We start from the raw sequence: 24,633 nt of genomic DNA, 5'->3' as shown, positions 1-24,633 counted from the left end.
AATGGGGTTTTCCCGCGAATGGAAAATTTGCGCTTATAGCCTACTGCCATGTGCGCATTGCTGCACAAATTACTTAAGTAAAAATACTTTTCTGGGGGTATCTATACTTTACCAAAAATAATTTTGGACTACTTTTACTTCACTACATTCCTAAAGAATATAATGTACTTTTTACTCCATACAGTTTCCCTGACACAAAGTACTTGTTACATTTTTATGCTTAGCAGGACAGGAAAATGGTCAAATTCACGCACTTATCAAGAGAATATGTGGTCATCCCTAGTGCCTCTGATCTAGTGGACTCACTAAACACAAATGCTTTATTGTTGGAGTGTGCCCCTGGATATCTGTACATTTTTTAAACAAGAAAATAGTGCCTTCCGCATCGCTTAATATGGAATTTGATACGTAAGTATATTTTAGAAATTACATTTACTTTTGATACTTAAGTATATTTAGAACCAAATACTTGTACTTTTCCCCCAAATTTTTTTAACCTTGTTTTCTCCCCAATTTCGTGTTATCCAATTGCTAGTTAGTCTTCTCTCATCGCTGCAACTCCCGTACGGACTCGGGAGAGCGGAGGTCGGGAGCTGTGTGTCCTCCGAAACCCAACCGCGCTGCTTCTTGACACAATGCCCACTTAACCCAGAAGCCAGCCGCACCAATGTGTCGGAGGAAACGCCTGGCAACCGTGTCAGCGTGCACTGCGCCCGGCCCGCCACAGAAGTCACTAGTACGCGATGGGACTAGGACATCCCTGCGGGCCAAACCCTCCCCTAACCCGGATGACGCTGGGCCAATTGTGCGCTGCCACATGGGTCTCCAGGTTGCGGCCGCCTGCGACAGAGCCTGGACTCGAACCCAGAATCTCTAGTGGCACAGCTAGCACTGCGATGCAGTTCCTTAGACCACTGCGCCACTCGATACTTTTAGACTTTTACTCTCGTAGTATTTTACCAGGTGACTAACTTTTTACTTGAATAACTTTCTATTAAGGTATCTATACTTTTACTCAAGTATCACAATTGGGTACTTTTTCCACCACTGCTTGTAGCCTGTGAGGAAAAACCCGTTCACGTGATGGAGAGCCATGTGAGTGAGAGGTGCTTTGGAGCACGCAGGAAGGAACAACGCAGTAATCCGGGCCAAGGGCACAATAGCCAAGGCATCGATTGTTTTTCTTTTTTTTAAGGTGCATTACGGCCACACAAAGGGGATGCCACAGTGAAATTCAAGACCTTGTCAAGTGCTTGTCAAATTGTGAATGAGAGACTGATGGTGTGTACAGCATGCGCCAAAAAATCTAACAGAGCTTATGCCTTTCAAGCAACTTTAAAAAAATCTAAACGTATGCTATTCAGAGTATGCTATTCATTTCTTCTGAAAAATACAAAATTTTCTTCATATCATGCTTCTTTAGACCTCTCTAAAATAATGGATTTATTGTGAAGGTGTAGGCTATTTGTTTTGGATTTATTGGATTTATTAGACTAAAATGTAGATGTTCCAAAAGTCTGCATCAGGGGCTTGTAGGCTACGTGTGGAAGCCAGGAGATGCAAAATGTTTGTTCATGAACGGTCAATTAACGTGAGACCGACAGTTATTTGCTTGACAATCACCGGCTGACGGAATTTCATGACCACCACAGCCCTAGTTCAGAACGCTTTTTGTTATTGGTCTATTAACTAATTCAGGTGACGTCACCAGGCAAGCCGAAACTCCACCCATGCAAAGTCTGCTGATTTAGAAGGTCCTGTGAAGATTGTATTTTCAACCAGCAACTGTCAGGAAATAATCATTCTATATATTTTTCACACTTTTACAGTGTTAGTTTCATCAACTGTTGTACAATATCTAAAACACAGGGGAAAACTGAATTTTGATTGCTCCGGGCCTTAAACATTTGCATTGGCCATTGGAAGCCTTTATTATAGGTTATCATCCCCATGTCATCATCCAGTCTGACACAAACACTATGTACAGTTGCAGTACAGTGCTGAGAAAGTTTGTGAACCCTTGAGCGTTTTCTGTATTTCTGCATAAATTTGACCTAAGATGTGATCAGATCTTCGAAACAAAATGTTTTGTTGTAACCTCTGTGATCTTATCACTCATCATGATTCTTGATTTTTCTTGATCATGGCATTATCAGGATTAATTTAGGAGAAATGTCTTCTATTCTTACAAGGGACTCAAATGAAGCAGATGCTAAGCTACAGGACTTTTTTGCTAGCACAGACTGGAATATGTTCCGGGATTCTTCCTATGGCATTGAGGAGTACTCCACATCAGTCATTGGCTATATCAATAAGTGCATTGTTGACGTCCCCACAGTGACCGTACGTACATACCCCAACCAGAAGCCATGAATTACAGGCAACATCCGCACTGAGCTAAATGCTAGAGCTGCCGATTTCAAGGAGCGGGACTCTAACCCGGAATCTTATAAGAAATCCCGCTATGCCCTCCTACGAACCATCAAACAGGCATGGTGCCAATACAGGACTAAGATTGAATTGTACTACACCGGCTCCGACGCTCGTCGGATGTGGCAGGGCTTGCAAACCATTAGACTACAAAGGGAAGCACAGCCGAGAGCTGCCCAGTGACACGAGCCTACCAAACAAGCTAAACTACTTCTATGCTCGCTTCGAGGCAAATAACACAGAAACATGCATGAGCGCACCAGCTGTTCCGGACGACACTATGATTACGCTCTCCGCAGCCAATGTAAGACCTTAAAACAGGTCAACATTCACAAGGCCACTGGGCCAGACGGATTACCAGGACGTGTATTGCGAGCATGCGCTGACCAACTGGCAAGTGTCTTCACTGACATTTTCAATCTCTCCCTGTCCGATTCTGTAATACCAACATGTTTTATGCAGACCACCATAGTCCCTGTGCCCAAGAACACTAAAGTAACCTGCATAACCCGTAGCACTCACATCTGTAGCCATGAAGTGCTTTGAAAGGCTGGTCATGGATCACATCAACACCATTATCCCAGAAACCCTAGACCCATTCCAATTTGCATACCGCCCTAACAGATCCACAGATGATACAATCTCTATTGCACTCCACACCGCCCTTTCCCACCTGGACAAAAGGAACATCTTTGTGAGAATGCTATTCATTGACTACTGCTCAGCGTTCAACACCATAGTGCCCTCCAAAGCTCATCACTAAGCTAAGGACCCTGGGACTAAACACCTCCCTCTGCAACTGGATCTTGGACTTCCTGGCCGCCTTCAGGTGGTAAGGGTAGTTAACTACACATCCGCCACGCTGATCCTCAACACGGGGGCCCCTCAGGGGTGCGTGCTCAGTCCCCTCCTGTACTCCCTGTTCACTCATGACTGCACGGCCAGGCACTACTCCAACACCCTCATTATGTTTGCAGATGACACAACAGTGGTAGGCCTGATCACCGACAACAACGAGACCACCTATAGGGAGGTCAGAGACCTGGCCGTGTGGTGCCAGGACAACAACCTCTCCCTCAATGTGATCAAGACAAAGGAGATGATTGTGGACTACAGGAAAAGGAGGACCGAGCACGCCCCCATTGACGGGGCAGCAGTGGAGTAGGTTGAGACGTTCAAGTTCTTTGGTGTCCACATCACCAACAAACTGACATGGTCCAAGCACACCAAGAAAGTCGTGAAGAGGGCACGACAAAACCTATTCCCCTCAGGAGACTGAAAAGATTTGGCATGGGTCCTCAGATCCTCAAACGCTTCTACAGCAGCACCATCGAGAGCATCCTGACTGGTGGCATCATTGCCTGGTATGGCAACTGCTCAGCCTCCAACCGCAAGGCACTACAGAGGTTAGTGTGTACGGCCCAGTACATCACCAGGGCCAAGCTTCCTGCCATCCAGGACCTCTATACCAGGCGGTGTCAGAGGAAGGCCCTACAAATTGTCAAGGACTCCAGCTACCCTAGTCATAGACCGTTCTCTCTGCTACCGCACGGCAAGCGGTACCGGAGCACCAAGTCTAGGTCCAATAGTCATCTAAACAGCTTCTACCCACAAGCCATAAGACTCCTGAACATCTAATCAAATGGCTACCCAGACTATTTGCATTGCCCCCCCCCCTTGAAATACATCCACAGGTACACCTCCAATTGACTCAAATTATTTCAATTAGCCTATCAGAAGCTTCTAAAGCCATGACATCGTTTCCTGGGATTTTCCAAGCTGTTTAAAGGCGCAGTCAACTAAGTGTATGTAAACTTCTGACCCACTGGAATTGTGATACAGTGAATTATAAGCGAAATCTGTCTCTAAACAATTGTTGGAAAAATTACTCTTCATGCCTAAAGTAGATGTCCTAACCGACTTGTGTAGAGTATATTGCTCTTCAATAAGTATATTTATTGGGCGTTTTAGCAAATGCATGCAAACATAAGTACAATTTAGACATACTAACAGTAACACAATAAATGAACATACACAAGGTACAGTATTGAGGTATGCCGTTTAAAAAATAAAAGATTTTCCATGTGACAGTCATAATCAGATTGATGTACATTTAATGTACATTTAGTTGCTTATATTTTTTGTTCAATAGTGAGGCCACCATTTCTTTGTCTCTGGACAGGTGCACTGATTGGTTTGATTCAAATAATGTTGGTGTGTGTGCACGTTTTGTTTTTGCTGTGATCGTGTGTATAATTCTACTTTAGTAAAAAAAAATGTTTAACCTTTTTTTAACTAGGCAAGTCAGTTAACAAATTCTTATTTACAATGACGGCCTACCCCGGCCAAACCCTAACGACGCTGGGCTAATTGTGCTCCGGCCTATGGGACTCCAAATCACGACCAGTTGTTGTACAGCCTGGAATCGAACCAGGGTCTGTAGTGACGCCTCTAGCACTGAGATGCAGTGCCTTAGGCCGCTGTGCCACTCGGGAGCCCAAAAGAAAAGGCTACGGAATGCACTTTTGCTGTGATGTTAGCACAAATTGATGTGTGTGTGTTCTGTGTGTGTTACTGCAGCTGATCCAGTCTCCTACCATGGCCTCTCTGGGACTGGTTTTGCTCAAGACCACATCCGAGGAGCTGGCGTGCCCACGGGAGGATTTGAGCGTGGCACGGAAAGACGAGCTGCGCAAACTGTTGCTGGAGCAGGTCCCCACAGTGCTGGGATTACTGACAGGTGAGCAACTTCCCCCATTCATTACAATGGGAAGTTGGGAGGTGAAACACTGGCCGTTACCCAAGCGGAGCGGTTCGCGGTGTTCATGCACGTTAGCACTGCTTGGATGGCAAAAGTTGAGAAATTCAACTAAGCTGCACTTACGTTAGTCAGACAAAATTGAGTAGGATGTACCATGGCTAAAGCAGTCTGGCTTGCTCTGTAAAACTTGCGCAGCACATGGATTTTTTTGGGGGGTGCATTATGGCCACGGAGGGGATGCCGCTGTGAAATTATCAAGTGCTTCTCAAATTGTGAATGAGAGACTATTGGAGTGTGTATTGCCTGCGCAAAAAACAAAGCAGAGCTCATGCCTTTTCAAGCGACTTTAAAAAAAAATCATCAGTCTCGTAATGCAGCCTTACAATGTCTTAATCTAAACGTATAGCCCAACATTTGTAGAACTAAAGTTACATTAATAACTCTAAATTAAGCATATAGGAGGACCTATTTCTTTGTTAACCGCTCTACACAGAATAGCATGTGCGCACTCCCTCAAATCGTTTGGAGAAAATATTTATATTTTATTCAGCTTTGTTCAATTGTATTCTTCATACTATAAAATAATTTTACATAATGCCACGGAATTATAAGGAAATGTTGTCTGCTAAATAAACAAATGTAGCCCACAGCCATTTGGCATAGCCACATCAGCACCTAACATAAGGACAAATCAGAGTATGCTATTAATTTCTTCTGAAGAATACTACATTTTCTTCATACCATGCTTCTTTAGACCTGTCTAAAATAAATAATGGATTTATTGTGAAGGTGTAGGATATTTTACATGGATTTATTAGACTTTTTAAAAAGTAGATGTTCCAAAGTCTGCATCAGGGGCTTGTAGGCTATGTGTGGAAGCCAGGAGATGCTCAATGATTGTTAATTAACGGTCAATTACCGTGAGACCGACAGTTATTTGCTTGACAATCACCGGCAGACTAAATTTCGTGACCGCCACAGCCCAAGTGCTGACTTAACACATTTGTCCAAGAGGAAGATGAGTTCTTGCTGGCTAAGTGTTGACACCTCAGTCAGTTCCCATGACATTTGAACTTCTTCTTTTTTTTCTTCACAGTGCAGTGCATTTCAAATGCTCCTTGCTTGATGTGATGCGTGCCAATACAGAATCCTTTGGTTCTATCAATAGCATGCTTCCAGTTACAGTACCTTCAGAAACTATTCACATACCTTTACTTTTCCCACATTTTGTTACAGCCTGAATTTAAAATATATTAAATGTAGATCTTATTTTTTGGTCACTGGCACAATACCCCATTACGGTTATTCTTCTAAACACAATACCCCATCATGTCAAAGTGGGATTATGTTTTTCAATTTTTTTTAACAAATTCATTAAAAATGAAAAGCTTAAATGTCTTCAGTCTAATTATTCAACAACTTTTGTTATGGCAAGCCTAAATAAGTTTAGGAGTAAAAATGTGTTTAACAAGTCACATAATAAGTTAAACAGATTCAACCACAAAGACCGGAGAGGTTTTCCAATGCCTCGCAAAGTAGGGCACCTATTGGTAGATGGGGGAAAAAAGCAGGCATTGAATAGCCCTTTGAGCATGGTGAAATTATTTATTATACTTTGGATGGTGTATAAATACACCCAGTCACTACAAAGATACATAACTCAGTTGCTGGAGAGAAGGAAACCACCTGTGGATTTCACCATAAGAGCAATGGTGACTTTAAAACAGTTAGTTTAAAGGCTGTAATAAATAAATCAACAACTTTAGTTACTTCACAATAGTAACTTAATTGACAGAAAGAAGTGAAAGAAGGAAGCCTGTCAAGAAAAAAAATATTCCAAAACATGCATCCTGTTCGCAACAGTAACACTGCAAAAAATGTGGCAAAGTAATTTACTTTTTGTCCTGAATACATTTTATGTTTGTGGAAAATCTAATACAATACATTACTGAGTATGACTCTACATAATTGTCATGCATAGTGGTGGCTGCATCATATTATGCAGAGTTTTTCAGAACAAAAAATAAACGGAATGGAGCTAAGCACTGACTAAATCCTAGTAGAAAACCTGGTTGTCTGCTTTCCACCAGACACTGGGAGATGAATTCACCTTTCATCAGGATAATAACCTAAAACACAAGGCCAAATCTACACTGGAGTTGTTTACCAAGAAGAAAGTGAATGTTCCTGAGTGGCCGAGTTACAGTTTTGAATTATATCTGCTTGAAAATCTATGGCAAGACCTGAAAATGGTTGTCTAGCAATGATTAACAACCAATTTGACAGACCTTGAAGAATATTGAAAATAATAAATGGGCAAATGTTGCACAATTCAGGTGTGGATAGCTCTTAGACTTACCCAGAAAGACTCACAGCTGTAAATGCTGCTAAAGGTGATTCTAACATTGACCCAGGAAGTTGAATACTTATCTAATCAAGATATATTAGTGTTTTATTTTATAATTTTTTTCTCACAAATGTCTTTTGTGTAGGTTGTTGACATGAAATGGTATGGCAAAGTGGGTTGTGGGGAAGTTGAAGCTCATCTACTGCATTTCTACACAATAAAACAAAACAAAAAACCTCTAATGCTATTTAGAGAACAGCAAAAACAAACAAATGACCCCAGACATTAGTTATCAGCACAATATAAAATGTAAAGGTCTGTGGAAAGGCATATACAACGTCAACCACTACTAAAACGGATCATAAATTGACTCATTTACTTGTGGAACAGTAAAACGTCAAATGCTGACATCTGTAGCTATTTTTTTCACAATAAAATTGCACCTTTATAATAAAGATTATATGCATCTATAATCGCATTTGCAGACTAATGTAATATAGGCTACGATTCCTAATTTGAGTATATTGCATAGCCATAATTTAGGCTAATAATATAACTCAATCACTGTTAGCAAGACACAGTTGTGAACAATGCGCGTAGGGACAGAGTAGGCCTAATCAGAAACCTTTCTTCTCCTTTCATAGCACAGGAAAAATGTGCCATTTTATAACCCGAACCAAATGGATCGCTCCGACAGAGTGAATCACGTGGCTATGGCTTGCTATATAAAACAGGCAGACCGGCATCGAGGCATTGTTACTGTTTGATTGAACATTCGAATGGGCAAAACGGGGGACCTAAGTGACTTTATTAAATGCAATCATCTAGGGCTGCGAAAAGGTGGAGACACAAATTTTACAATGCATCCATCTAACCTGGAGGAGGAAATTATTGTCCGCCCTACGATTGTATATAGAAATACTGCATAGGCCTATTTAACTGCTTTTCACTTGCCGCTGCATATCAACAATCAGCTATTTGGTGGGCTATTTGCCGGGTGCAGTGCCCAAATTGCAAGCTTAAAACAATCCACAGCTAATTTTTTAAATGTGGCCAAATCATGCTCTCTGGGTAAGTATTTAGAATTATTTATTACTGTATAGGCACGAGTAATTATATAACTAATTTTGGAAAATTCAATTTCAAATCCCGACATCATATTTAAAGCAATCAAGGGGCCTCCCGGGTGGCGCAGTGGTCTAGGGCACTGCATCGCAGCGCCAGCTGCGCCACCAGAGTCTCTGGGTTCGCGCCCAGGCTCTGTCGCAGCCGGCCGCGACCGGGAGGTCCGTGGGGCGACGCACAATTGGCCTAGCATCGTCCGGGTTAGGGAGGGTTTGGCCGGTAGGGATATCCTTGTCTCATCGCGCTCCAGCGACTCCTGTGGCGGGCCGGGCGCAGTGCGCGCTAACCGAGGGGGCCAGGTGCACGGTGTTTCCTCCGACACATTGGTGCGGCTAGCTTCCGAGTTGGAGGCGCACTGTGTTAAGAAGCAGTGCGGCTTGGTTGGGTTGTGCTTCGGAGGACGCATGGCTTTCGACCTTCGTCTCTCCCGAGCCCGTACGGGAGTTGTAGCGATGAGACAAGATAGTAATTACTAGCGATTGGATACCACGAAAATTGGGGAGAAAAGGGGGTAAAATTAAAAAAATAATAATAATAATAATATTTACAGCAATCCGTGCACTGCCTAAACGGCTGACCGGCAAAGCAAACTCTGGAATGGTCTCTGCTCTCTTGTGAGAGAAAGGGGCACCGGCTGGCAGCTTCTCCCCAATAGATGCTCAGCATTGTCCTAAAGCCAGCCACCCAATATGTTAAACAGCTGTTGCATTTTAAACGGGGATTGGAATGATTTTATTCTACTTTTTTTGTAGCCTTCTACATTTTTGGTCTTGAGCTAGGGTATGGCTGATGCCCCTGAATTCTATGTTTTTTGCCATGACTAATGCCGTGTCTGCTCAAACATATCAAAATCAATGGGCATGTGCCCTGAATTCCCAGTTTTGGTAATTTTCTATTCTACCTCTTTTATTTGATTATTAGTTCTCAATGGTATTCAAAAAATATATATACAGCTCTGGAAAAATTAAGAGGCCACTGCAAAATGATCAGTTTCTCTGGTTTTACTATTTATAGGTATGTGTTTGGGAAAAATGAACATTTTTGTTTTATTCTATAAACTACTGACAACATTTATATGTAATATTTTAGTGATGCACCGATATGACATTTTTAGCTGATACCGATGGTTAACACACACACAGACGCAGCGGTCTAAGGCACTGCATCACAGGCGTCTCTACAGTCTTTCATATGTCACAACGATTCATCGATACGTATGCTATGATGCTGGGAAAGTTGTCTGGCACTGATACAGTGCTGGTCATAAAAAAAGCTAGCTAGCTCATGGAAGCAAACAATGTTCTTCCCCAGAAACATAGCAAAATGACCATCTGTTTCAGTAGCTATCGTTAGCCAGCTAACTATATAGCTAGGTGTCATCTAAAATAGCCCTAATTTATAAGACCGTACTATTTTGATTAATGGTGGACAGACCCATCTATGTAAAGCTAGCCACAATAAGTAGCCACAATAGTGCACTTTGCGGTTAGCCTTCAAAATAAAAGTATGTCATTGACGGTGATGTAAATTAATACAAATAGTAGAATTATGCCATAATTGAATACATAATGCTAAACAAGGTTGGAATGTTATATAAAATCAACAAAAGACTAATTTGTTAATTTGACAATCTGAAAGCACACTGATGTATTATACTTTAGAATTGCATTTGAGGCATACTTATTTCACTGTACAGCCTTACCTATGGATTGTGGATCAATGACATGGGGTATCAGTCTACTCGGTGACACCCAGAGAACATTAGCATCGTAGCTCTAATTGCGGGACTGTGAAACAACTGTTTATTAAGCCACATTTATTGTCAACCTATGTGTATTGAACACTATTCCTGAGGGAAAACAATACTGCGTGGATGTTTTGGAGTCTAACTCTGAGGAGGATGTTGGGAAAAGATATATTGGGTATTGAGTAGACTGTTACCCCATTTCATTGATTACCCCAATCCTTAGGTAAAGCTGTACAGTGCAATATGAATGTCAATACACGCAATAGGCTGACTGGGGAGGTGATGTCACATTTGCATAAACTCTTCACAGTGGTGTTCTGTGGGTGTCACCGAGTAGACTGATACCCCATTTCATTGCTTCACATTCCAACCTTGTTTAAAATGATCTAGTCTTAATATGGCATGATTCCACCAATTGTAACCTTCTGCATCACTTTCAAAGAGATACTTTTATTCTGAAGGTGAACCGCAAATTCCACTATTGTGCCTAATCCTTATTGTGGCTAGCTTCACAACACCACCCGGTCAGGCATTTTTAGCTAATATCGGCCGATTCCGATATGTTCACCGATATATCGTGCATTCCTAATATAAACTCATTAAAAAAATTAACGTCCCTTTTTCAGGCGCCTGTCTTTCAAAGATAATTAGTAGAAATTCAAATAACTTAACAGATCTTCATCGTAAAGGGTTTAAACACTTTCCCATGCTTGTTCAATGAACCATAAACAATTGGAATGGTCGTTAAGACGCTTACAGACTGTAGACAATTAAGGTCACAGTTATGAAAACTTAGTAGAAAGGCATCTGCAGTGTCCTGACTCTGAAAAACACCAAAAGTAAGATGCCCAGGGTCCCTGCTCATCTTCGTGAACGTGCCTTAGGCATGTTACAAGGAGGCATGAGGACTGCAGATGTGGCCAGGGCAATACATTGCAATGTCCGTACTGTGAGACGCCTAAGACAGCGCTACAGGGAGACAGGACAGACAGCTGATCGTCTTTGCAGTGGCAGACCATGTGTAACAACACCTGCACAGGATCGGTACATTTGAACATCACACCTGCGGGACAGGTACAGGATGGCAACAACAACTACCCGAGTTACACCAGGAACGCACAATCCCTCCATCAGTGCTCAGACTGTCCGCAATAGGCTGAGAGAGGCTGGACTGAGGACTTGTAGGCCTGTTGTGCCTATGGGCACAAACCCACCGTCGCTGGACCAAACAGGACTGGCAAAAAGTCCTCACCGGGGGTGATGGTTGGATTCGCATTTATCGTCGAAGGAATGAGCGTTACACCGAGGGCTGTACTCTGGAGCGGGATCGATTTGGAGGTGGAGGATCCGTCATGGTCTGGGGCGGTGTGTCAAGGCATCATCAGACTGAGCTTGTTATCATTGCAGGCAATCTCAACGCTATGCGTTACAGGAAAGACATCCTCCTCCCTCATGTGGTACCCTTCCTGCAGGCTCATCCTGACATGACCCTCCAGCATGCCACCAGCCATACTGCTCGTTCTGTGCGTGATTTCCTGCAAGACAGGAATGTCAGTGTTCTGCCATGGCCAGCGAAGAGCCCGGATCTCAATCCCATTGAGCACGTCTGGGACCTGTTGGATCCGAGGGTGAGGGCTAGAGCCATTCCCCCCAGAAATCTCCGTGAACTTGCAGGTGCCTTGGTGGAAGAGTGGGGTAACATCTCACAGCAAGAACTGGCAAATCTGGTGTAGTCCATGAGGAGGAGATGCACTGCAGTACTTAATGCAGCTGGTGGCCGCACCACATACTGACTGTTACTTTTGATTTTGTCCCCCTCTTTGTTCAGGGCCACATTATTCAATGTCTTATTCACATGTCTGTGAAACTTCCCTGACAACAGCTCTGTGCTTGTCGTGGCAATTTCCTGTATTACCAAATGAGGAGAGTTACAAACCACACACCAGTCAGAGTTATGCTTAAATTTCATCTTTAATAATATGTGAGCTTTACTATAGCCCTTTGACTCTCAGATCAATTCAGTGTCTATAATTAATTCTGAGAGTCCCTACAGTCCAATACAAAGATCTATTATAGCCAAGATATACCCATCTCAACTTACATGACGAACCACAGATCTTAGGAAAACTTCACAAAGGGCCTTTTACTTGAGAAAGGAGTATCCCATAGCTAGATAGCATTAGCTATAAATTATCGTTCAGTTTGGTCTCTAAGACGAGGTTCTAATCTCGTTCCTGGTACTTCATAGTACCAAAACATTACCTCATCCAAGGCATAACTCAATTGTCAACTCTATATTCTCCCATCTCAAGTAAACCCCCTCTTCTCCCCACTCCTGGACAAGCTCACTGAGGGGAGTGACTTGCACACAGACATTGTGGAGCCAAGGGATAATTGGTTCCCCCTTAACCTCTCTTGGGTACGTGAGACGTTAGCGTCCCACCTCTTCAACAGCCAGTGAAACTGCTGGGCGCCAAATTCAAATACAGAAATACTCTTTATAAAAATTCAGAAAACAAAACATATTTTACATAGGTTTAACTTCTTGCAACTATAGGGGGTCTGTTCCGCATTAGCATTTTTTGGTCTCCAAATTAAACTGCCTCGTGCTCAATTCTTGATCGTACAATATGCATATTATTGTTATTATTGGATAGAAAACACTTTCTAGTTTCTATAGCCGTTGGAATTTTGTCTCTGAGTGGTACAGAACTACTTCTACAGCACTTTTCCTGACAGGGAGTCAGATTTCAGAAATTTTTACCCCTGATCTGGGATCGGTTTTAAGGTGCCAGTAGATGCTATAGAGAAACCGACACTGCCTACGTCTTCCTCTGGGTGTCAGTACGTCATGACGTTTTGAATGGAGTCGATTGCACAATCAGAGCCACTATAAAACACGAAAACGTGCAAGTACCGCTCTCTTCCTGCATGCGTCTTGCGCAAAATGGACATCAGACCTGCCTCCTTCCAAATGGTTGTTTAGAGAGTGATATTTCTCCGGTCATGTTTTTAGTCGTTATAGTTGTTAAAAACATCATAATGTAGTTAATTTGAACCGTTTTATAGCAATTTATATCCGTTTAGTGCGATTTTGAGGAATTTCTTTGTCGTGCACTCTGAAACTTTGGGCACGTTTCGGGGTCCCGTTCGATCGTTAGTGGATATTTCGAAGGACAGAGGACATCTATCGACCAAAAGAAGATTAGACCCAAGAAAGGATACATTGCCCAAGAATCTGATGGAAAATCACCTCATAGTAAGGAATATTTCGTTAAATCGTTGTTCTGTCGAAATATTTTAAACGCATATTACGCCATTTTGTTTGTTATAGCTTCTCTTGGCGAACGCTGTATTGCACAGTAAGGATAATTTTAGAAATGTAAATCAGCGATTGCATTAAGAACTAATTTGTCTTTCGATTCCTGTCAACCCTGTATTTTTTAGTCAAGTATATGATTAGCTTTCAATTAAACTAGATCACTCTGAAAGATGACGTCAGACATTTTGAGGCTTGATTTCCTAGTATTTTCATTGTGTAACCACGGTTTTGTATGGCTAAATATGCACATTTTCGAACAAACTGTATATGTATGTTGTAAAATGATGTTACAGGAGTGTCATCGGAAGAATTCTGAGAAGGTTAGTGAAAAAATTAATATATTTTGGCGATGTTTACGTTATAGCTCTCTTTGGCTTGAATCGATGCTCTGGTAACGTTTTCACATGTGGTATGCTAACTTATCGATTTATTGTGTTTTCGCTGTAAAACGCTTAGAAAATCTGAAATATTGTCTGGAATCACAAGATCTGGGTCTTTCCATTGCTATGCTTTGTCTATTCTTATGAAATGTTTTATTAAGAGTAAATTGGTCATACACGTTGCTCTCTATAGTAATTCTAGTCGTCTTGTGATGGTCGGTGCAATTGTAAACTGTGATTTCTACCTGAAATATGCACTTTTTTCTAACAAAACCTATCCTATACCATAAATATGTTATCAGACTGTCATCTGATGAGGTTTTTTATAGGTTATTGGCTATCAATATCTTAGTTTAGCCGAATTGGTGATAGCTACTGGTGGAGAGAAAAAATGGTGGACAAAGAAATTGTGTATTTTGCTAACGTGTTTAGCTAATAGATTTACATATTTTGTCTTCCCTGTAAAACATTTTAAAAATCTGAAATGGTGGCTTTATTCACAAGATCTGTATCTTTCATCTGGTGTCTTGGACTTGTGATTTAATGATATTTAGATGCTACTATCTACTTGTGAAGCTATGCTAGCTATGCTAATCAGTGTGTGGGGGGGTGGGGGGTGATCCCGGACCCGGGGTAGAGGCTCGTTAGAGGTTAAAGATTAACTTCTTGTGAATCCAACCACGGTGTCAGATTTTTTTTTTTTTTTATGCTTTACGGCGAAAGCATACCTTACGATTATTTGAGAACATAGCCCAGCAGACAAATCATTACAAACAGTAACCAGCCAAGTAGAAGAGTTACACAAGTCAGAAATAGAGATCAAATTAATCCCTTACCTTTGATGATCTTCATATGGTTGCACTCAGCAGACATTCATTTACTCAATAAATGTTCCTTTTGTTCGATAAAGTCTCTTCATATCCAAAAACCTCTGTTTTGTTCGCGCGTTTTCTTCAGTAATCCACAGGCTCAAATGCAGTCAAAACAGGCAGACAAAAAATCCAAATTCTATCCGTAAAGTTCATAGAAACATGTCAAACGATGTTTATATTCAATCCTCAGGTTGTTTTTAGCCTAAATAATCGATTAATATTTCAACTGGACAATAACGTCGTCAATATAAAAGGTTAACAAGAAAGGCTATCTCTCGGTCGTGCGCGTGAAAAAGCTCTGTGACACTTTAGGGTCCACTCATTCAGACTGCTCTTACTTCCTCATTTTTCAGAATACAAGCCTGAAACAATTTCTAAAGACTGTTGACATCTAGTGGAGGGCAGAGGAACTGCAATTTGAGTCCTAAGTCAATGGATACTGTAATGGCATTGAATAGAAAACTACAAAACCCAAAAAAATAACTACTTCCCGAATGGATTTTTCTCAGGTTTTACCCTGCCAAATCAGTTCTGTTATACTCACATACACTATTTTAACAGTTTTGGAAACTTTAGAGTGTTTTCTATCCAAATCTACTAGTTATATGCATATCATATCTTCTGGGCCCGAGAAGCAGGCAGTTTAATTTGGGCATGCTTTTCATCCAAAATTCCAAATGCTGCCACCTACCCTAGAGAAGTTAATCACGCCATCCCTTCACATGGTTTAACAGATACATTCACATATGAAGACAATGTTCCATTCTGACCTCTCCCCTCTCTGGGCCCCAAGTGACTTTTCCCTAGCTGAGAAGGGAAAAGTGCAACTGCCAACAGTATAGTCCAAAAGGAGACATTCTAATGACAAGTATCTCACATAAGCATATTATGTAAATAAAACATCTTATTTATCTATGTTAACCAACTAATTCTGATTCATCCTCCACACGCTGCTCCGTGAAGCGCAAGAAGTATGAATGCCCTGACTTCTGCAGAGACCGTATCACTGTAAATGCTGCATGGCTAATGCAGACGTCAGATTGACCATGCAGCGCCCAGATGCACAATGCACTTCTCTCTCCAGAATGCACTCTCTCCCGCCAATTTATGCACATTCATTGTTTCTTAACTTCATTGTGTGAACTGTTTGCGTTTGATTGTTAGTCTATTTCAATTCCCTATTACATACTGTATTTGATATCATTCCGCTCTAGTCATTACTATGAGCCCGTTCTCCCCAAATTGTTTGCCACCAACCTGTGATCTTTACTACCCCCCCTCTCTTTCTCCCCACATCGCTCCCTCTGTTCTGTGTGTTTTAGAGGTGTGATATGCGCACATACATAATAACACTTCTCTACATTTCTACCCTGCAGGTATCCTGGAGACGATTTGGGATAAGCACAGTGTTACGGCTGCCACCCCCCCTCCCTCTCCCACCTCGGGCGAAAGCGGTGAGAATGTGGGCTATAAATCAGGGGGCACATTTAATTCCAGAAAGTTGTTCACACCCTTTACGGATCTGACTAGATTGTATAGACTGGCTGTTAGTAGGTTATGCTACTGCTTTCACCCACCCAGTCATCTTAGATCTACAAGGGGGAGTGAACAATGGGAGAGGAGACAACTGTGCTAAGTGTGTTTGTGAAGGTTGTATGACAATGTGTGTGTATATGAGAGAGAGAGCAGGACTGGGAGAGATTATGTTAACCTGGCCTCTCATTTGTCTTCGTCCCCCTCCCTTTAAGCAGAGTTGCTGGGCAGTCTATTGCAGGGCACCCAGTACTCCAAGCTGCTATCCCAGCCCATCCCAGCACTGGATGATGACAGTCAACAGTTGTGCTCCCTAGCTCTGGAGTGTCTGGCCCATCTATTCAGCTGGATCCCCCTTTCTACCAGCATCACCCCTTCCCTCCTCGCCTCTATCTTCCACTTTGCCCGTTTTGGCTGTGACCTGCGGGTCAAGCCCAAGACTCCCCCTTCCATCTACTCGTCATGCTCGTCCAATGGCGAGCATGCTCCCCCTGCCAATGGCGGAGGTCGGCCCGGGCATCAGACGGGCGGCGGCGGGCAGGTGGACAGGTCGCGGCTTGGAGTGCTGGCCATGACGTGCATCAACGAGCTGGTGTCCAAGAACTGTGTGCCCCTGGACTTTGAGGAGTACCTACTGAGGATGTTTCAGCAGACCTTCTTCCTGCTACAGAGGCTGACAAGGGAGAACAACGCGCACACCGTCAAGAGCCGGCTGCAGGAGCTGGACGAGAGGTAGGCCCACACATGGAATTAAATAGAACACACACAGTAGACAGTGCCTTCAGAAAGTATTCACACCCTTTTACTTTTTCCACATTTTGTTGTTACAAGGTAGGATTGAAATGGATTTGTCTTTTTTTTTCAATTATCAACACAAAATACACTGTCAAAGTGGAAGAAAAATTCTAACATTTGTCAAAAAAATATGAGAAACATAACATATATATACACTGCTCAAAAAAATAAAGGGAACACTTAAACAACACAATGTAACTCCAAGTCAATCACACTTCTGTGAAATCAAACTGTCCACTTAGGAAGCAACACTGATTGACAATGAATTTCACATGCTGTTGTGCAAATGGAATACACAAAAGGTGGAAATTATAGGCAATTAGCAAGACACCCCCAATAAAGGAGTGGTTCTGCAGGTGGTGACCACAGACCACTTCTCAGTTCCTATGCTTCCTGGCTGATGTTTTGGTCACTTTTGAATGCTGGCGGTGCTTTCACTCTAGTGGTAGCATGAGACGGAGTCTACAACCCACACAAGTGGCTCAGGCAGTGCAGCTCATCCAGGATGGCACATCAATGCGAGCTGTGGCAAGAAGGTTTGCTGTGTCTGTCAGCGTAGTGTCCAGAGCATGGAGGCGCTACCAGGAGACAGGCCAGTACATCGGGAGACGTGAAGGAGGCCGTAGGAGGGCAACAACCCAGCAGCAGGACCGCTACCTCCGCCTTTGAGCAGGAGGAGCACTGCCAGAGCCCTGCAAAATGACCTCCAGCAGGCCACTTCTTGGTAAACAACTCCAGTGTAGATTTGGCCTTGTGTTTTATGTTATTGTCCTGATGAAAGGTGAATTCATCTCCCAGTGTCTGGTGGAAAGCAGACTGAACCAGGTTTTCCTCTCGTGTGCTTAGCTCCATTCCATTTATTTTTATCCTGGAAAAACTCCCCAGTCCTTAACAATTACAAGCATACCCATAACATGATGCAGCCACCACTATGCTTGAAAATATGGAGAGTGTTAGGTACTCAGGACAAAATGTTAATTACTTTGCCACATTTTTTGCAGTATTTCTTAAGAGGTTCAGTGCCTTGTGGCAACCAGGATGCCTGTTTTGAAATATTTTTATTCTATACAGGCTTCCTTAATTTCACTCTGTCAATTAGGTTAGTTTTGTGGAGTAATGTAACTACACTGTTGTTGATCCATCCTCAGCTTTCTCCTATCACAGCCATTAAACTCTGTAACTGTTTTAAAGTCGGCATTGGCCTCATGGTGAAATCCCTGAGCAGTTTCCTTCCTTTCTGGCAACTGAGTTAAGAAGGACTCCTTTATCTTTTGTAGTGACTGGGGGTATTGATTAGGGAAGACCCCATTTAGTCGATTGTTTGTTCGATAGGCTGTTGGTCGATTGAGATTTCTTTAGTCGAGCAGTCCCAATGTTTTTTCTTTCTTTCATGGTGAACAGGACACCTGTCTGATTCGTTGTGGAGGCCACGGGGATGGCACAGACCATCACTCTAAGATATGTGATACTGAAATTGTATATGGTTGCCTCATGCAACCGCAATATGTCTGATAAAGCAATTTCACAGATTTGGCGTTTTTTAATCTATGCTATGCTGTAATAAAAGCTTTACAGTTTTTTTTCCCCCGTTAGAACAAACTGGTATTACTTATTTATTTAGCGTTTACGCTGTTCCAAATAGGCAGAAGAAGAATATTGTAATCTAACAGCACCTGTTTGTCACACATAATATGCACACAGCTCTCACTCCTATACCCTAATTTGTCTTGCTCTCCTTGTTGTTATTATTACAGTTATTATTATGATCGTCATTATAATAATAAGTAATGTCGTTATCATTAGTAGGTTACTCTTTAGCCTTGTATAACCACAATCGAGCTGTAGGCCTAAGAGGAAGTCCTGTTTAGTCTTAATACCGTAACTTCCTTAGGCCTATATTTCAATATATAGGTTACTGTATCAATCATTCATTCATTCGTTCATGCCATCACACAGAATACGGGACATTCATGTTTTGAAATGCAATCAAGCATTTTAGTTTTAAAATTAAATAACTAAGGGAGCTTTGAATAATTAGCCAAAACAATAAATAAACCACAATTCACGACTGCATGCAACTCTTTTTGTCTGCTGTATCAAAGGCTTTATATATTAATATTTCTGTTAGCACAGACTCTGGTACACTTATTTAGTGTATGCAATGTTCCAAATGGTCAGAATTTAAAATATTGTAATCTAACAGCAACTGTTTGGCAGACATAATACTCACGCAACGCTTGCTCCTATACCCTCCTTTTTCTTGATCTTCAGTAGGTTCCACAACTAAGTCAAATGTCTTCCACAGATCTGACTTCCCCTTTCCCCCCTGAGCGACCAGTAAACATTTGCCCGTTTCAAATGTATTTTTCACATCCTCCGCATCCAATTTGCTGTCGACATTACTGTGTACAGAGTTAGTTATAATTTATTAATGTAATTGATCGTATGCGATGCACGTAAAGAGAGTGAGGATTGAGGGTGTCGAATGTTTTTCCTAAACAAATTAGGGATTTCAGTAACAGAACTTTTCAGTCAGAAATAAGCAGTCTTTGTGGCCTTGAGGCCATGGCCATTATTATTATTATTTGTGGCCATTATTGAAACTTTGTTGCAGCTTCAGTACAGACAGTGCAATAAACACTTGTTGTATTTGGGGAGTTTTTCCCATTCTTCTCTGCAGATCCTCTCAAGCTCTGTCAGGCTTGATGGGGAGCATTGCTGCACAGCTATTTGTAGGTCTCTCCAGAGATATTAGATTGGGTTCAAGTTTGTGCTCTGGCTGGGCCACTCAAGGACATTCAGAGACTTGTCCCAAAGCCACTCCTGCGTTGTCTTGGCTGTGTGCTTAGGGTCATTGTCCTGTTGGAAGATGAACCTTTGCCCCAGTCTGAGATACTTAGTGCTCTAGACCAGGTTTTCATCAAGGATCTCTGTACTTTGCTCCGTTCATCTTTCCCTCGATCCTGACTAGTCTCCCAGTCCCTGCCGCTGAAAAACATCCCCACAGAATGATGCTGCCACCACCATGCTTCACCGTAGGGATGGTGCTAGGTGTCTTCCAGACTTGACGCTTGGCATTCAGGCCAAATAGTTCATTCTTGGTTTCATCAGGCCAGAGAATCTTGTTTCTGATGGTCTGAGAGGTTCCTAGGTGCCTTTTGGCAACTCCAAACGGGCTGTCATGTGCGTTTTACTGAGGAGTGGCTTCTGTCTGGCCACTCTTACTCTAAAGGCCTGATTGGTGGAGTGCTGCAGCGATTGTTGTCCTTCTAGAAGGTTCTCCCATCTCCACAGAAAAACTCTGGAGCTCTGTCAGAGTGACCATCGGGTTCGAAGGCACTGTGTTCGTGGGGACCTTGAATGCTGTAGCAGTTTTTTGGTACCCTTCCCCAGACTTTTGCCTCGACACAGTCCTCGACACGGTCCTGTCTACAGACAATTCTTTTGACCTCATGACTTGGTTTTTGCTCTGACATGCACTGTCAACTGTGGGACCTTATATAGACAGGCGTGCCTTTCCAAATCATGTCCAATCAATTGAATTTACCCATGAAGTTGTAGAAACATCTCAAGGATGATCAATGGAAACAGGATGCACCTGAGCTCAATTTCGAGTCTCCTAGCAAAGGGTCTGAATACTTATGTAAAAAAAGGTATTTCTGTTATTTTATAAATTAGCAAAATGTTCTTAACCTGTTTTCGCTTTGTCATTATGGTGTGTGTAGATTTGATGAGGAAATAAAATAATATAATACATTTTACAATAAGGCTGTAACTTAACAAAATGTGGGAAAAGTCAGGTGGTCTGAATACTTTGACCATGGCCAAACTGCAATATTCAATCATCATTTAAAAAAAAATATTAAGTAGCAAGCTACACCAAATGGCTTTGCTTTTAGGGGTGGAGTCTTACACTTTTTTTTAAATATAAAAATATAAATATAAACACAACGTGTAAAGTATTGGTCCCATGTTTCATGAGCTGAAATAAAAGATCCCAGAAATGTTCCATACTCACAAAAAGCTTATTTCTCTCAAATTTTGTGCACAAATTTGTTTAAATCCCTGTTAACCTCTCTAGGGTATGTGGGACGGTAGCGTCCCACCTGACCAACATCCAGTGAAATTGGAAAAACTGATTATAAAAATTCAGAAAACATACAAGTGTTATACATAGGTTTAAAGATGAACTTCTTGTGAATCCAACCACGGTGTCAGATTTCAAAAAGGCTTTATGGCGAAAGCATACCATGCGATTATTTGAGAACATCGCTCAGCAGACAAATCATTACGAACAGTAAACAGCCAAGTAGAAAAGTTACAGTCAGAAAGAGATAAAATTACCTTTTGATCTTCATATGGTTGCACTCAGCAGACATTCATTTACTCAATAAATGTTCCTTTTGTTCGATAAAGTCTCTTTATATCCAAAAACCTCAGTTTTGTTCGTGTTTTCTTCAGTAATCCACATGCTCAAACGCAGTCACAACAGGCAGACAAATCCAAATTGTATCCGTAAAGTTCATAGAAACATGTCAAACGATGTTTATATTCAATCCTCAGGTTGTTTTTAGCCTAAATAATTGATAATATTTCAACCGGACAATAACGTCGTCAATATAAAAGGTAAACAAGAAAGGTGCGCTCTCGGGATTGCGCATGAAAAAGCCCATGTGACACTTTAGGGTCCAGTCATTCAGACTGGTCTTACTCCCTCATTTTTCAGAATACAAGCCTGAAACAATTTCTAAAGACTGTTGACATCTACTGGAAGGCATAGGAAGTGCAATTTGAGTCCTAAGTCAATGGATACTGTAATGGCATTGAATAGAAAACTATTTTTAAATTTTTTATTCTACTTCCTTTTCGCCTGCCAAATCAGTTCTGTTATACTCACAGACATTATTTTAACAGTTTTGGAAACTTTAGAGTTTTCTATCCAAACTTATCAATTATATGCATATCCTAGCTTCTGGGCCTGAGTAGCAGGCAGTTCACTTTGGGCACGCGTTTCATCCGGAGGTGAAAATAGTGCCCCATACCCTAGAGAGGTTTTAATGAGCATTTTAGCCTATTTTCAAGATAATCTATCAAATTTGGCAGTACATTCAACCGGCCACACAACCGCGGACCACGCCAGCCCAGGACCTCCACATCGAGCTTTTTCACCTGCGCGATCATCAGAGTTAAAAAAGCCCTTTTGTGGGGAAAACCCCATTCTGATTTTCTAGGCTTGGCTCCCCATTTGGTGGGCCTGGCTCCCAAGTGGGTATGCCTATGCCCACCCATGGCTTTGCCCCTGCCGTGTCATGTGAAATCCATAGATTAGAGCCTAATAAATATATTTCAATTGAATGATTTCCTTATATGAACTGTAACTCAGCAAAATCTTTCAAATTGATTCATGTTGCATTTTATACTTTGGTTCAGTATAATAACATTAGTAACTCACTGCTTAAATATAACAGGCCATCAGTGTCGTTTTCACAAAATATTCTGTTTCTCTGTTGGCATAGTGTTTTGACGGCGACATCAGATGTGTATCATGGAGACAGCAAGTAAAAAAAAAAAAAAAAAAAACGTTTTTCCCACGTGTCTCTATAGTCTTTTAAATAGTTTGTTAGACAAAAGTAAATATTTTTTGGGAATTAAGTCAGTTTAATCTATATTGAAGTGAGCCTTTTTGTGCTGCTAACACATCTTCTGGTGCATCAAATACTTTGTCAGATACTTCCTTGTTTCTATTAAGTGCATTGGATTGTCTGGATTGTAAGCACAGGTAGACTTTTTAGAAGGGGCTGGGGACAGGCTTTGACAGAGGCTTTGGGAGGAGTGGCCAGTGCTTGACTTGGATATAAAGAGTACCGGCACCTATTTCAGTCCACTTCAAGTTTGCTATTTCTGTTCAGTGCAGAATTTGAGTACCTCAGCCCCTAGAATCAAATCAAGTAGCTGGCCAATGTATTCACGATTTGGTTATTGGTTCAGAAATTTAGCCTGAGACCTCAATACAAAGTAGAGCCTGACCAATATGGGGGCAAGTAGCCTAGTGGTTAAGTGTGTTGGGCCAGTAACCGAAAGGTTGCTGGTTCGAATCCCCGAGGCAACTAGGTGAAAAATCTTTGTGGCCTTGAGCCGGCCATTATAAGTCACTCTGCATAAGAGCGTCTGCTAAATGAATAAAATGTAAATATACACAAATTCCGATATGTCTGCCGACAAGTTTTCCAGCCATGGACCAGTTTTCTGCATATATTGAGGTCCTTAGGAAATACAGCCCCACAAAGATGGAATCAGTATTCAAATCCTATCATTTGAAAAATAAACTTGATTAAACTGAAGAGGCTAGACGGGATCTTGGAAACTACATTGGTATATTTTTTTTAACCTTTCGTTTTGGACTTGACGTGTCAGTGTATGGCTCATTACATGCATAAGATTCTATCTGCAGTCCTTTTCCGATTCCCAGGGGAGAAAGTCACAGAATCCTTACAAGATCTGCACACTCGTTCCGGTCATGTAGGCCTAGTAAACGCAAGCTCTGAAGCAAGAGGGTTAAGAATGCAGCAGAGATAAAGGATACAATTTCTTTACCTTAATTTATGGATAGTTAAATATGTTAATGTAAATATCTCTAAAGTACCTGTTTTAGATTTAGTTAATGTTAAGTGTTAAACAATATACTCTACAAGTACATTTTTTAATGAACATTTTGAGCATGGTTTATTTAGAGCAGGTGATCCAATTTTAAATTGAGTGTTTTAGAAAAATGTACACATGTCTGAGGGACAAAAAGGTATTCTAGTCATGGAACGACCCACATCTGACGTTGTACACAAAACTACTGTCTGAAATTATACAAAACCTTTTTCTCCATCCATTGTAGAGACAGGTATCATCTGTAAAAGCCCATAACAGGACAATATCAGTCAACCAATATATCAGTTTGACTCTAATGCAAAGATATATGTGGCACTCTCTCCCTCTCTGTCTGCAGTTATGTAGAGAAGTTCACCGACTTTCTGCGCCTGTTCGTCAGCGTGCACCTTCGGCGGATCGAGTCCAACGCTCAGTTTCCTGTGGTGGAGTTTTTAGCCCTGCTTTTCAAGTACACTTTCAATCAGGTAGCACATCCTTTCAGCCATTTTGTTTACTTTCTACATTTGCCTTTACACTGCTCACAGGGGCTGCTGACACTAAAATATCCTATGGAAGTATGTGCGTACTACAGTATCGTATGCCGCAATTGGGGAAAGATTAGAGAAAAAGATAACTCTGCAGCAGGCCAAGATGGCTTCCATAATAACATTATCTAGAGTTT

General features: G+C 41.7%; 1 protein-coding gene across 1 annotated transcript in view; it reads left to right on the top strand.

The window, feature by feature from the left end:
* The window catches only part of xpo6 (exportin 6), a 70,008-nt gene that overhangs the window by 11,881 nt on the left and 33,494 nt on the right, over window positions 1–24,633 (top strand). The window contains exons 5-8 of the mRNA XM_071412655.1: window positions 5,011–5,170; window positions 16,361–16,438; window positions 16,736–17,249; window positions 24,310–24,436. Coding sequence (XP_071268756.1) covers window positions 5,011–5,170; window positions 16,361–16,438; window positions 16,736–17,249; window positions 24,310–24,436 — 879 coding nt within the window. The remainder of the gene's footprint in view (window positions 1–5,010; window positions 5,171–16,360; window positions 16,439–16,735; window positions 17,250–24,309; window positions 24,437–24,633) is intronic.

The sequence above is a fragment of the Salvelinus alpinus genome, chromosome 1 (genome assembly GCF_045679555.1).
Source record: "Salvelinus alpinus chromosome 1, SLU_Salpinus.1, whole genome shotgun sequence".
NCBI lineage: Eukaryota > Metazoa > Chordata > Actinopteri > Salmoniformes > Salmonidae > Salvelinus > Salvelinus alpinus.
This window is presented reverse-complemented; position numbering and strand designations above follow the sequence as displayed.